Here is a 15,351-nt window from a genome sequence, read left to right as displayed (position 1 = left end):
TGGGCAATAGTCATTCCATGTTCATTTGCTTTTACCTGCTTGGTTTTGATTACCCTTAGATCTCATTAACAAAGATCCTCTAGTGTACTAGTGCAGTGAAAATATGCTAAATATAAATATAAAATATAAAAACAAAAAAATAAAAACAATTACGAAATCTAAGGGCATTCCGATTGGACTAGGAAAATTGACCTATTCATGTATGAATTTATGTGTGTGTGTGTATGTGTGTGTATGTGTAGGGGGCATTCAAATTGGACTAGGAAAATTGGCTTATCCTAGTATATATGCGTGTGTGTAGTTTGAATGTATATGTATAGGTATATGTGGGCAGCTAAATGACCCAGTGGACAGAGTGCTGGGCCCTGGAGTTAGGAGGACATGAGTTTAAATCCAGCCTCAGGCACATATTTGCTGTGTGACCCTGGGCAAGTCCTTTAACCCAGTTTGCCTCAATTCCTCATCTGTAAAATGAAACTTTCATCAAAGAGATGCTGCATATATGTACAGACCATTCTCATAAAGATTTGAGGAAAGTGAGAAAACCCGCACATGGGCTAGCAGTTGATGATCTTTTTCTTGATAGCCTTTTTTAGGGGAGAGAGGGGGCAGTGATGCAGTTTGTAATCATTTATAAAAAATAAAATTCCTTCGTAGCTTCAAAACAGTACAGATTTCTTCTTGTTACGTCTTTCGTCATATCAAGATATTCTTCTCAAGTTCCTTTTTCTGAGTGTTGTTTCTACTTTTTGATATAGCAGTGTGTAACAAGGCATTAGGGTCCAAATGTAATGGTGGCTCTGTGGTCACAAACAATGACACTAGATTACTTTAGAAATACTAGAAGATCTGCTCCCTTTCACATCTATTTTTGTCCTTTCACTTTTGTCTATAAATTCTCTTGAAATGTTTTGGTCTGGTAGGATCTTTTGCCAAACTTTCTAGAGATTTCTCTTCCCCTCCTTTCACATTTTGTGAGATAATGTTATTATTTTCCTTAAATTTTATTGATGCTATTTGTTTTTTTAATATGTTAGTCATTTCTGAATATCTCCCCTCCTTTCTACACAAGAAGCCTTCCTTTTTAAATAAAGAAAAAAAGAAAGTTAAGCAAAACCAACAAACATGTTTACCATCATATGAAACATTCCAAAACCATAAGTCCTAACCTCTTCATTTAAAAGGGTATGTACATTTTTTTCTTGCTTTTCTATGGAGTCAAAATTGGTCATTACAAGCATTCAGCTTTGTTTTATTTATTGTGGGGTTTTTTTTCTACTTTTTATTGTTCTTTTTTATTTACCTTGTCATTGTGTATATAATTTTTCAGATTCTGCATACTTCATTTTGTATCAGTTCATACAAGTTTTCCCATATTTCTTTGTAGTCCTCCTTTTCCTTGTTTCTTAAAAGTACAATAATGAATTATTCGTGTACCATAATTTATTTAGCCATTCCTCAGTGTGTATATATGTATATGTGTGTATGTATATATATATATATATATATTATTTCCCATTCTTTGCTAGTACAAATAATTAGTACAAATTAACTATTTATTTCTATAAATATTTTCTTATGATCAGGACCTTCCTTTCTTTGACTTCCATGGGGTATATGTGCAGTAATAAGATTTTTGGAATAGTTGCTCATAATCTTCCATCACTTCCTTCTGTTATGTTTTGCGAATGAGTTTTTTTTTCTAAACTAGTATTGTCTCCGGCTACTATATTTCTCCACTTCTTAAGATAATCAAATATTCTCTGGTGAAGACATTTTATGGGCATCCTTGTTGTGGGAACACGTTTTGTATCAGTTACATTTTCCTAAAAGTTGAATGATGAACAATTATTGTTTTTCACTTATATCCATTCTCCCCTTTTCATAATCAACACAGCTCTTAAAGATGGGTCAGGTTGGAGCCATTTTTGCTGCACTTTGTATCTATTCATCTTGTGCTGTTGTGTATTGTGGAAAGAGCACTGGTCTTGGAGTTGGGAGAGACATGAGATTAAAATCTCATGGACATATCATTTAGCTCCTGCAAACCTCAGTTTTATTATTTGGAAATTGATGGTGGTGATATCCATATAACTTTCCAAACAGGGTTGTTATGAGAATCAAAGGAGTTCATGTATATAAAATCGCTGGTGTATCTTAAATCACTGCATTAATGTTAACTATTATTATCTTCTAACAATATAAGTTTTAATCTTTGAGCTTACTAGTCCTTGATTCTAGTCCACACAAACAGGTAATTACAGAATTGTTCCTCTGACCCCATTTGTTTCCTCTCATTTTTAAAAATGGTGTTCAGCACCTTCCTCTTCTCTTCTTGAGATATATTCATGATATATAGGTTTATGCAAGGCCTTTTGGATAATTTACAAGCTTTTGGCTTTTTTTTTTTTAATTCTGAAACAGCTTTTGCCATCTTTCCTCTGTGCTCGCCTTTGCATTAAGGCACCAGGAATTAAAGGGTGTGTTCTATGTCGGTATATAAGTTCTAGTTCTTTGTGCTTGGAGGTGGTGAGATGACCAAGTCTCTGAGGAAATGATTTTTCCTGTTGCCCTTGAAATCAAATAGCTTAAAGAGCCAAGACTGAGAATGAAAGTCACCTGGGCCTGTTTCAACAAGATGTACTATTTGCTGACTTTAGTTGTTGTTAAGGGCTGTTAAGGGTCCCCTGAACTTGTCTTTTTGAGTTGACATATTTTCTAGAAATGCTGGACCCAGAGCATGCAGAAGGCCCTAAATGTGTTAAGGACAAAGCTCCCCCAGAGCTGCCATAATTTGTTGTTTACACTCCAAGCTGGATTCCCTGTGTGTCCCTTGGGAGGCAAGACAGGCTCCAGCCAGTCTCTGCCAGGCTGGGAAAATGGTTGTGCATCTGAGGTCCTTTGCAGATGAGCGGGCCCTTCTATTTTCATAGTCTAGTGGTTTCGAAGGGAAAAGAATGCAAACTCAGCTTTTGCCATCACCTTGCTCCTCCCCTTCGGGAGGGCTTTTGTCCTTTTTCCTACCTGTGCTGAACCTTTCCCCTTCTATGCCATGCCCTTCCTGTTTTCTCCTCCTCCTTTTTATATACTGTTATAAATATGCAAACTTCTGTAAGGACTATAAACACTGGGGTCCACACACTTGTTCATTTATCTTGTAAAAAACATAGTTGTGATTGCCTGTTGACATTATCCCTGCTGGGGCCATTGAGCATTGTAGGGGAAAGTTGAAATATACTTTTATTCTTACTAAACAAAGACATCATGTGTGCATTAGAAAGAATGTTAATCTCCTAGTCCAGAGTCTTGAATTAGAATCCCTTACTCTAACACAAGGTGTATAACATTGGGCAAATTGCTTCACCTTTCTTCATCTGTCTCTCCATCTCTCACATTTGGATGAGGATGTTTATACCACCTGCAGCTGTGAATGGTGTTTAGGAAAGTTCTTCATGAACCTGACAAAGCTATGCAAATGTAAGCTGTTTTAGTATTCATAACTACTCTGCTAAAGTGATTCTGTCACTGCTGCCAGAAGGCAAGGCTTTGCCAGTGTTCTCTTCTTGGAAGTTGGCAATGTTCTCAGTCAGCCATTTATAATCAAATGGGTAGTGGAATTCAGAGGGAATTCTGATGTATATGGGAAGCACTAATGCGTTCATGCTGTCAATATGGTAGACTGCCTTTTTGATAATTGGGAAGGTGGTCTTATTTTCTCCATCACTTTTCTTAGAGCATTATCTTGATATATTTAGCAGTTAATGCTTGTTGAATTAAATAGCAATTTTCTATAATATGGCATATCTTTAGTCAATATTATGTTTATTTATGTATTATGGTTATTTATAGGTGTCAGCCTTCTCTAGCAAGATAATAAACTCCCTGAGGACAGAGACCATCATATTTTAGTGTATCTTTGTATACCATAGAGACTTTAGGACAAGGACCTTGTAGATTGCTCCATAAAGGGTTTTCATTGGGGACATAATTGTAGGGTTGACTGTAGAAGTCACACAATGTTATTCCACTATCTTAGGTTTCCTCAAAGGACAGATCAAAGCATTTCTGCAGGTCATCTGTATGACAATGTAAGTATTTCATAGTCTTTGCATATAGTAAATGCTTAATATTTTTTCATTCATTCATTCAGAATCCTGATTGATCCAAGTGTTCAGATTCAAGTCCAAACATTCAGCAGTGCCTCCTGGTCAAAATGGGGGGAAAACACACACATAGACACACACACACACATATAAAGTTATTGAGAAAAATGTTTTGGTTAATATTGGACCTTCTGTAGCCCTGTCCATTTCAATTCTCCCCCCCCCCTTTTTTTTTGACAACTTTTATTTTGTTCTGAGAAAAAAAGAGGCAAGACTAGGAGGTTGGAAGAAATGACAACATTTCACCATAGCCCATATGTCTCAAACTAAGAGCAATTGTCTCAATCAGGACATCTCTATATGGGCTTAATTATTCTGAAAAAAATTTCCCCATACCATGCAGTCTGTTTTCTCCTTCCTTTTTCCTCCAGATAACCGGTCTGGTTTGACTTGAGTATAACATGATACTACCAGAAGGTAGCCATAAGTAGTGGAGGTGGGTATAATTTGCAAAGAAGAGTCAATTAAGAATTACTTAACTGGTGACAGTACATAGAACCCTAGTAAAAAAAAAATAATAAAAAATACCTGTTAGTAACTTGAAAATTACATCAGAGAATCTTGATCCATTACACTCTGTTCTATACTGATACTTTGGTTTTTTTTTTTTTATTCTTTTCCTATCCCCTTTAGTTTTTAACCCATTTAAATCCAGTCCTGATGCAGCCAATGAACCTTCAAGCTGGCCATGCTGGACCTTCAAGCCACGGGCCCCCAGCTTCGTCTAGCAATCAGCCAGGTAACTAAGACTTTAAAATTTGAATCTAAAAAGGATCATTATGGACTGTATCAACAGTCTGACAGGAAACCTAAAACATTAGAAAAATATATAACTAGTAACTATGTGTCCTTTAAGTGGTAATTTTAAAATTCCACATTCTTCCTAATTTGAGCTATATGAGATTTACTTTGTAATACATGTCAAAAATCACAGTGACAAATTCCAAGGGACTACCCACATTATTTTGTTATATGGAATTTGGTTGACTGTTTTGATTGCATTATATAGGGTGACTGTAATTATCAATGGCTTGTATTGGTGGTTTTAAGTATAAAAAAAGAATGCTCATCCAAAACACAGTTTGCATTTCTTTCTCTCCTTGTTTCATAAACCTATAGCAGGGAATGATCTTCCGCCACCCAATTACTATGAAGTAATGGAGTTTGACCCTTTGGCTCCAGGTGCCACTACAGAGTAAGTTATTCTAAAAACCCTTCATTTTTTGTGTCTCCTCCCTTTAACAAGATAGTCAAAAGGACTTGGTGATTGGTTTAATTTTGCTTAGGTCTTGGTGAAAGCTGATGGCATAATTAAAAATGACTTATCACCTCATTTAGAGGCAATTTGAGATTTAATGTTCCTGTGGTTCTCAACCCTGTGACTTGATTGCAACCCCTATTTTTTTTAAAGTAATGAAGTGAAGTGTACATTAATGGACTTACTGATATATGCCTTTGAAGAAAATTGAGGCCTTTTTTTTTGCCTGAGAAAAGGGCACTTTTAAGTGAGTTAACAGCAATGGCAGTATGATAGCCCTCAGCAAAATTTAAGTAATTAAAAGATGTTTCCAAACTGGAAAAAGCACTCTGGCTTTTTTAAGGGTTCTTTTTTCTTATTCCTAAGAGGACATGAATACTTTAAAACTTGTTTTAGTCCACTGACAGAGCAATACTGTTAGATGACTAATTCATTAACCACAGTGGAAGAGCTTTAACTGATACGACTGGAGGAGTATTTATTATTTTCTGATTAGATGAGAATTAACTCAAAGATTCTTAATAAGAATGATTGAAATGTTTTGGGGTTTGAACTTTAATTTCATTACAAACCTTCAGAAAATATATTTCCTGGTGACTGATTACCCCAAACACAGACCTTTCATTTGGAAGTATGCAGTTAATTAGGTGTTTTATTATAATTAGATATAACCATGTAATGGGGTGAAAGACAACTAGAGAACTAAAGGCTGGATAGATGAAATCATTGCTAGCAGAATGACTTGATTTTAAAATACACACACACACACACACACACTCTCATATATGAGTGTGTATATATTGCACGGTCATAGGTCATAAAAACTGCTATGTAGAACGAGGGTTCTTAAAATGGGGTCTGTGAAATTTAAAAAACAATTTTGATAATTAAATATAACTGGTTTTTCCATTGTAATCCTCTATATATTTTTTTTCATTTAAAAACATTATTCTCAAAAGGAATCCATAGATCTCATCAGTCTAACAAAAGGGTCCATGACCAAAAAGTTAAGGACCCTTGATTAAAATATCAGATAATATGAATAAGAAAGGGAAAATGAGTAAATATAAATTCCATGAGTTGGAGAAGAGCTCAACTTTATTTAAAAAGAAAAAAATGGTTTTAAAGACAGATATGGTCTACCTAGCCTAAAACAGAAAACAAGTAGATAATTTAATTTTAATAGCCTTTATGTCCTATTTTAAAATCGCAACACATAATGTATAGTCAACTTAGCAGCTAATTTTAGCCTCTGAGATTTATAATTTTCTCTTTTGGGTTTTTTTTTTTGAGATTTATAACTTTCAAAGATTAACTTCTACACACATTTCATTGTGAAGATTAAAATAAATTTCTGTTTAATATATGAAGTTTTTTTTTAGTAATATAAAATTGAAAAAACTTTTCAAAAATAATTTCAATGGCATTTCTTATTGCAGAGCTATTTATGAAGACATTGATGCTATATTCCGTAAACCAATTCAGAATCATACAAATGGTTGAAAGGTAAATTATTTCAATTTGGGATAATTTGTTAAATTCCTTTCAAAGTGTCAGTAGCTTGGGCAGCTAGGTGGAGCAGTATATAGTGTGCTGGACCCAGAGTCAGGAAGACCCTAATTCAAATCCAGCCTCAGAGACATCCTGGTTGTATAACCCTGGGCAAGTCATTTAACTGCTACATGCCTCAGTTTCCTCATCTATAAAATGGGGATAAAAAAAAATAAAGGTGTCAGTAGCACATGAAATATAAATTACTTTGCTTAATCTCTCAGATTTATTAGGGATATAAGATACTGTCATTTCAGTAACTGATGTGAGACCTTAGCTACATTTGCTACAAATTACCATCTAATCAGAAATGTACTAATTTACATATATTATGTTAATGCATATTAACATCAATGTATCAATGTCAACATATATAGATGTTAATATGTATTAATATTGATAATGTTGATGCGTATTAGCATCAATATTAACAAAAACTATATAGGCCAATGGGACTGTCAGAGTTAGATTAGAGGCAGTTTATGAGAACCACAGGAATGCTTTCTGGGATGATAGAAAAAGAGAGTTAAGTTCTTTGTTATAAGTGAAGACTCTCTAGAAGGGGAAATGCAGGAGCAAATTTAGGTAACATAAAAACAAAAGATAAGTAAAAATCTTTTTTGAAAGGGAAGGTTTTGGCATAGAACAGCATACTAAAATAAATGATAGGTCTTTAGTGCATAGAATTTAGTAATAATCCTTTAGGCCAGGCTCCATTCCTTCTGGTTGTTCAGTGATGTCCACAACTCTTTGTGACGCCATTTGGTGTTTTCTTGGCATCTATTCCTTCTATCACTTACTTAGTATCACAGAGTAGTGTAAAATTCCTAATGATACTTTGAGGATCAATTGTAAAAAAAAAAAAAAACGAAAACGGGATTTACCATTTACCTAGTAATGAGTGCCACAAGTAGTAAACTTCCTCCTTCACAAAGTTTTAAAAAAAAATAAGTCTAAAACATTGTGTGTTTATTCAGTTGGTAAAATGGACAATTCCTGAAAGAGGTTTAATGCTTATCTAAAAGGATTAAAGGTTTATGGATACATTCCATTCCCTAACCACCTTTAATACACGTAAAAAATAGTAATATAGTCATTTAGCATTTTAACTTTTTTTTTGCAGATCTTTTTAGAGAAATCCATCATCATACCCCTGTGATACAGTAGATGAAAACTTTTATTTCTTCTTGAATAAATCATAAAATATTTGATAAAGTGGAATTGTAATTCAGGAGAAGTATTGTTTAAGTGCCTTTACTTAATTAAAATTGAATGTAAAAATCATTTTGCACTTCTGAAAATATTTTTGGCCTTTACATTTTAAGCTGAGGCATAAAGCCTTTGATTATTATAGTTTACATTTCATGTTTGTAACAGTCATTGGAAAATGTATAAAACTGACTTTTTAAATGATTTTTAACCTTAAAATAAAATATATTCTTTTCTCTTTACTGTAAAATGTATTCTTTTTAGAACAAAGATTTTTGTTCATAGTAAATACACTGAAATTGTTCATCTGTGTTATAAAGGTAAGTAATATTAAAGGAAAAGTAGACAAAGGAAATATTAAAAATAATTTAATACATAATTTAACATAGTCTCTTCACAAAAGAGTTTCTGATGCCAAGAAAAAGCACATAGTACCATACATACAGTGAGATCTTAGTATCCAAGTGTATGGAACCCTCACTATAAATGTAATCTGGTAGAAATACTAATATATTTCATTTCTAATTTATAAGGGCATTCTTTCCATGCCAATTACCTCAAATTGAAAACATATAAACATTGCAAATATAAAATAGCAATTTAATTTTAATGTGAAAAGAAAATTTAAAGAGCTTAAAATTCAATTACATTTGTTCTTTGCCCTAGATTAGACGTTTTTGCTTCTGTACGCTAACTGTGCAGTGAATATTTTTATCAAACTTTGCAGGGTTAGCAGCTTAACATATGTTACCACAGGCCACTGGACCTGAAGCCTGAAGAATCCAAATAAAAGTAGAAAAATATTTCCCAATTCTCATATGTAACACTACTCTGGAAAAAAATATTATGGAATAACACTTTTGGAAATGACTGACCAGCCTTATTTTTGATCCAATTTGTATAATGATGAACCTGCCATTTTAAAAGTCACTGACTTCAAAAACAGATTAGCAGCAAGATGGCCATGGTGGCGTTATGGAAAGCTAATGAGAGACCTGGGTGCTAACCACTAACTAGCTGTGTAAAATGTTAGGCAAATCATTTGATTTCTTAGGGCTTCAGCATCTTTATCTTTAACAGAAGAGATGAATAAGATAAGATACTCTACTAAGCATACCATTTTAGAGCTAAAAGTAGCTTTGGTACTTATGTGATCTCTGAAGATCTTCAGCTCCATACTTGCAACCTTATGGAATTGAGCAGATCTTTCTTTTTTTGATATACCACCCCCAAAAGAGAATACTTTTAGAGTGTTATTTTACAAATATGAAAACATGGTTTTAAGCTCAATTTTGCTCCTAGATTTTTCTTCAGTAGTCTCCATTCTTATGGTCTCACACAAATTAAATGATTAAAAAAAGTAGTGTATGAGACAAATACTACAAGTACATGTGATTCAGGTTTAAAATTTTAAAAAAAATTCCCCACTAATATTCCTCTTTCAAAAAGACCTGAAAACATGATTTCTCAAAAACTTATAAAACTGAGACAAAAAAATTAAGAAACAGCAAAGGAAAACTATTTCTAATTTTAATTATAACCTGGGACTGGCAATTTATGTCCTTCTTTTGCTTCAAAAAAAGTGTAAGAGAGAGTGATCAAATTAACTTTTGCCATTTTTGGATCTTCAGCAAATTCAGGATCAATGAAGAAAAATACGGGCATGTCTACTTCTTCCTGAGGATTAAGCCTTTGTTCTTCAAAACAGAAGCACTAGAAATTGAAAAGGAAGAAAGAATTAACTTTTCTACTTTTATAGCTATGTAATTCTATGATTCACACTGAAAACAGTATTCTGTTTTCATTACTTTATCACCCTAGAATTCAATACAGAACTAGTAATTTAAAATTTTTATTAGTTAATTTGTTTTAGTTTTCAACATTCACTTACTTTCATAAGTTTTCAATTTTCTCCCCTTCCTCCCCAAGATGACATGCAATCTGATATAGGCTTTGCACATACATTCCTATTAAATACATTTTCACATTAGTCATATTGCATGGGGAAATAAAAGGAATGGGAGAAACAACAAGGAATCCCACAATGTTGCTGTTACTGTGTATAATGTTCTCCTGGTTCTGCTTACTTCACTCAGCATCAATTCATTTAAGTCCCAAGTTTTTCTGAAATTTGCTTGCTTATCCTTTCTTAGAGTAAGCTCAACAGTATTCCATTACATTCATATACCACAACTTGTTCAGCCATTCCCCAATTGATGGGCATCCCCTCAATTTCCTCTTAGCCACCACAAAAAGGGCTTCTATAAATATTTTTGTACATGTGGATCCTTTTCCCATTTTTTACGATCTCTTTGGGATACAGCCACAGAAGCCAAATCGCTGGGTCAAAGGGAGAACTAGTAAATTTTAACGTTTGATGGACTACTGGTCCAACTTGGGTTTAGACAGCTACAGCCTATTAAATGATCTAGTCTCAAAATACACTTTTTCTTGCCTTTGTTGTAAGAACTTTAAGTTGCTCCAGAGGTCAATCACTGAATATTGAACAAGTAACCTAGGGGAAAAAAACCTCAAAGCTTTGAATGAATTTATGCTTCTATTTTTGGAGTAGTATGACTTTCAAGATTGTCTTAATGTTTTCTTAAATCATCCAAAATAAAACAACAAATTTAAGGAGATGGCAGTGATGCTATCTTTACCTTAATCTTTTTTATGATGAGTTTTTACTTAACATACCTGTATTTTATTAAAATATTGTCCAGCTTCAAATGGCACAACATTATATGTAGAAATTCCAATTACTGGTTTGTCGGTAGGATTCTTAGCTTTGTAAAATGCCAGTGCAGTCTCTCCTGGTACCACCTGTTTTGCACAAAAAAAAAAAAACCCAACATTTTATACACACACACACACACACACACACACACTTAGTATACAATTTAACTTTTTGGCTCTCAACTGCCTATCAGTTTAATCATTTATCTCACTGGTCAGACCAACAAACACCTAAATAAAATCGCTGAGTAAGATTTAGAACTTAGAAAGGCAAGAGATCAGTTAGTCCTAGCCCTCATCTTATAGCTGTAGAAATGGAGGCCAAGGGTGGCTAAGTAACATGTCAAAGTCCTTGTGAGAACAGAACTAAATGCTTCAATAACCAATACCTGATAAGACCTAAGTCTTGTATAAGCAAACAGGAAGCACTATCAATAAAAATTCAAATTTAAAATGTGTAAATGTCAACAATGAATACCCCAAACCAAGAATGTCATTTTAATGTCATATTCCTCACAGAAACCGTCTCTAATTAAAAAACAAACCTATTGTTATTTCTCTTTTATAGATGAAACACCCGAGTTGCCATGGCCATTATGGCAGGGCAAGGATCTAAACCATAGGTTTCCCAAAGTGTGCAAAACCACCCTGTGGGGGCACTAGAACAATCCAGGGAACCAGTAGTAGCCTCAGGTGTAACTGGGGGGGCCTTGAATAAAAGTAAGGGGGTGGTGGAAGCATAAGAAAAGATAAGAAAATTCTGAGAAATGGTACATGTTTCATCTGTTGTGTAAGATAAATTCGTAGTGATTACATTATCTTCCAAATACACAAAAAGCAAGCATAACTAATCAGTGGTCAAGTCCACTAACAGATCTTAACAAGCAAGTGTTGGCAAGCATGTCTTGCACTGTCAGGAAGTCCAGCATGTACATGAAGGAATATGATTACATGATGCAATATTCCACCATCAAAATTTCAATGCTTGAAAAACCCTACAAATGTATAATCAATTATTCAATTTAAGATGCATCATTCTTAAAAAATTTTTTCAAATGACACAAAAAAAAAGTTAAAGGGAACAAAGAAAGTAGATTTCGGGGAGGGGGGACCACTGAGTACATTTTTTTTAAAAAGGGGGTGACAGGCCAAATAAGTTTGGGAACCTGATTCTAAACCCAGGTCTACCATGTAGACATTGACTTAGTGTCCTCCTACACTACAATTCTTTAAATCTGGATGCAAATTAGACCATTTAATCTGTGTTCTTTGTTAAGTGATCAAGACCAGTGACTATAAACAAAAGAGCTTAGAAGGGATAGTGATAGGTTGTGTTGATTACACTGGTATAAAGAATTCCCAGATGAGGACACTCCCTTTACCAGTATAGGTCATCACTTTCTCTAGACTTGGAGAAAGTTAGAATTACTGACATTTACTTTACTGGCACTTAAAGGTTCAAAAAGTACTTAAATATAATAACTCATTTTACCTTTATAACAACTCCAAGATCGAGAAACTAGGTATTATCATGCCTATTTTACAAATGAGTAAGTTTCAAAGGCTAATAGCACCTGGTCACACCCAAGTGTCATTTTATGGTGGGATTTACCCTCATGCCTCCCTTGACTCTACTGCTTTAGTTTCTGTACCATACTGCCTCTGGAACACAGGTTAAAATGGAAAGGAGCAATAAAGGCCTATCACCTGGGGCAGCAATAGAAAACAAACTAGAAAGGTAAAGCAGGGCAGGAGTGGGGGCTACCCAAAAGGAAGGACACAACAGGACATCTCAGTGGGATATCCAAGTACATATATTCTTGAAGGCAGCTAGAAATATATGATGAGCTTAGAAACAAGGGTAGGTGTACAGATTTGGAAGTTTTCTACAGAGAGTGAGTTGGAATAAATGAGATTGCCAAAGGAGAAAGTGTAAAGAGAGATGAAGGTCAAAGACAGGGCCTTAGGAAATGCCAGCAATAAGAAATCAGAAAGAGGCTAGTGAAGGAGTGGTTAGACAGCAAGAAGAGTCTCAAGCCAAGGGAAGAGAAAAAATAAGCAGTAAACAGGAGTAATCATGTTAGAAGCAGCAGAGAGGTCAAGGAGGAAGAAGGCTGAAAAAAAAAGGCCATTATAGCTTCAGTTATTCTGAGGACACTGGTGAGAGAGTAGTTTCAGTAGAGTGAAGACAGAACATGGATCCAAAAGGCTGAGAAGACTGGACAATGACAAAATGAAGGCATCTGCAGGTAAAGATGGGTCAGCACCTGGATAGGCTAGAAGGATTAAAAAAAAAGACTGGAAGATATTAGTTACCTGGAAAGAAATAGGACATAAACTGAAAGAAGGAAAGATGCCCTGAGAAGGAGGAGTTGACTTCAGAATAAGGAAAAGGAAAGAGGGAGTATGATCAAAGACCTATGTATAGGGTTTAGTGAAGAAGAGTGATACCTATAATTTTCTGGTCTTAAAAAAAGGTAATGTTGCAGCAGGAATTGAGGGATGGAGGAGCAAGGGAACCGAAGAAGCAGGATGCCCTCAATCTCCTTAGAGAAGGCTAAATTCTGTTCAACATAAGCAGGGTTTGGGAGAGAAAAGAAAAGGTCTAAAACACACTAAGGAATGAGTGAATGATTGAAGGGAAAGAGTGTGGACAGAGCGATGGACTTTTATTCATGACACTGAATCTAGTGTCTCCCTTAAATCTTTTCTCCATACTAAATAATCCCAGTATGGCATACTCTCTAGTCCACTCCCAAACCTAGTCACATGGCCCAGACAGCAGGACGTTAGGGACAGAACTTTTAAGAGGAGGTAGGGAAAAGAACAAGGAGTCAGTAAATGAGAGGAGTGGGGGAAGGAGCAAGAGGAGTACCAAGAGACTGCTGATTCTGAAGCCAAGGGTAATGAAAATATCCAAAAGGAGGAGGTGGTCAACAGTGTCAAATGCTACTAAAAAAGGTCATTGGGAGGGAATTTTAAAAGAATTGTTGGTGATCTTTTTGAAAGCAGTAGGACAGGTAGTGAGGAGAAAGTAGATCAGGAGGGAGTAGAGGTATCATAAACTGTAAAAACTAGAAGTTTGGCAGTAAGAGTAAGGGAGAGATGAGAGTAACTGGCTGGAATAGAAGTGTCAAGGAAAGGTTGTGTAAGGACCTAGGATCATAGAGAACTAACCAGGTTTGCAGGAAGATTAGGAAGAGTGAGCAGGGAGGGAGGAACAAGAAGAATGAAAGACAGGTAATGAATTTCAGAGGGAAGGTCAAGTGAGAAGGATTGAAAATAAAAGGCGAAAAACTTTTGCCTCTCAGTTAAAGAGATTACGTAGTTTATCAAGTATTTTAATCAAGGTTTTGTAGCAGTGATACTAAAGCTCACCATGATCATTTCATGAGAATGCAGGAGTTCCTGAAACCTTGAGACACTCAGTTCTTGGAAGCAATGGTGGTGGAAAAAATGTAGGGGATGGAAAGAAGAGAGAAAGAGGCAGAGATAAGAGAGGAAAGAGAAACACATTAACGTGATTAATACCAGTCATAATTTATAAATTTCAGATGATTTTCTAAAGATCTGAAATTACTTAAAGTAACAAGAATTTATTTTTGAATTAAAAGTTATTATCTAGTCTAGTTCTACCTCTAATGCTGACCCCTCCTGATGCTCTAGGGAAGGTCACTCCTCTCTGGGTTTTAGTTTACTCATTTGCAATATGAGGGGTTTGAATGAGATAAACTTTAAGGTTCTTTCTAACATTCAGCATGGACTATTAAATGTCTCAATCACTCACATATATTGCTGTTTGTTGAGGTCTAAAGTTCCACTGAAGACTTGCATGCACATCTGCATTGAAGGTGACTTTAATGATTCGATCCTTAATAGGTACCATAGTCTCAATCTGGTCTGAAGCATGACCAGCTACAGGTGACCCACCAAGTCCTGTGGTCTGGGAACAAAATTATTATAAAATATTATTAAAAACAAGATTTTTAATGATGGTGCATCATAATCATGAAATGTTCCTTTAAATCATTACCATAGGATTAAAAGACCCCTGATCTATAGAGGGCAATTAGGATAGAGTGCTGGGCCTGGAGTTAGGAAGACTGGTCTTCCTGATTTCAGGTCTGGTCTCAGACACTTACTAGCTGTGTGACCCTGGGCAAGTCACTTAACACTGTTTTCCTTAGTTTCCTATCTGTAAAATAAGCTGGAGAAGGAAATGTCAAACCATTCCAATATCACTGCCAAGAAAACCCCAACTGAGGTTACAAAGAGTCAGACACAGCTGAAACAACTGAACAACAACAAAAGATCTACAGCCAAAAGGTACTTCAGAAGCCAAAGGATTTTTTTGGGGGGACTGGGGGAGGCAACTGGGGTTAAGCGACTTGCCCAGGGTCACATAACTTAAATATCTGGGTTGAATTTGAATTC

General features: G+C 35.2%; 2 protein-coding genes across 2 annotated transcripts in view; one reads left to right on the top strand and one right to left on the bottom strand.

The window, feature by feature from the left end:
- Positions 1 to 8,431, top strand: part of TOM1L1 (target of myb1 like 1 membrane trafficking protein) — a 53,161-nt gene extending 44,730 nt beyond the window's left edge. Inside the window, exons 12-16 of the mRNA XM_069067475.1 lie at positions 4,037 to 4,088; positions 4,797 to 4,902; positions 5,283 to 5,358; positions 6,861 to 6,927; positions 8,096 to 8,431. Coding sequence (XP_068923576.1) covers positions 4,037 to 4,088; positions 4,797 to 4,902; positions 5,283 to 5,358; positions 6,861 to 6,924 — 298 coding nt within the window. The 3' untranslated portion in view covers positions 6,925 to 6,927; positions 8,096 to 8,431. The remainder of the gene's footprint in view (positions 1 to 4,036; positions 4,089 to 4,796; positions 4,903 to 5,282; positions 5,359 to 6,860; positions 6,928 to 8,095) is intronic.
- A 1,266-nt stretch (positions 8,432 to 9,697) lies between these two features.
- The window catches only part of COX11 (cytochrome c oxidase copper chaperone COX11), a 234,639-nt gene continuing 228,985 nt past the window's right edge, over positions 9,698 to 15,351 (bottom strand). The window contains exons 3-5 of the mRNA XM_069067476.1: positions 14,705 to 14,860; positions 10,879 to 11,004; positions 9,698 to 9,894 (exon numbers count right to left, since the gene is read on the bottom strand). Coding sequence (XP_068923577.1) covers positions 9,712 to 9,894; positions 10,879 to 11,004; positions 14,705 to 14,860 — 465 coding nt within the window. The 3' untranslated portion in view covers positions 9,698 to 9,711. The remainder of the gene's footprint in view (positions 9,895 to 10,878; positions 11,005 to 14,704; positions 14,861 to 15,351) is intronic.

This window comes from Petaurus breviceps, unplaced genomic scaffold (genome assembly GCF_028583685.1).
Source record: "Petaurus breviceps papuanus isolate PSGF00001 unplaced genomic scaffold, PetGlider_PUasm1.0 90750, whole genome shotgun sequence".
In the NCBI taxonomy this organism is placed as follows: domain Eukaryota; kingdom Metazoa; phylum Chordata; class Mammalia; order Diprotodontia; family Petauridae; genus Petaurus; species Petaurus breviceps.
The sequence above is the reverse complement of the archived record's forward strand: the minus strand, read 5'-3'. Positions and strand labels throughout refer to the sequence as shown.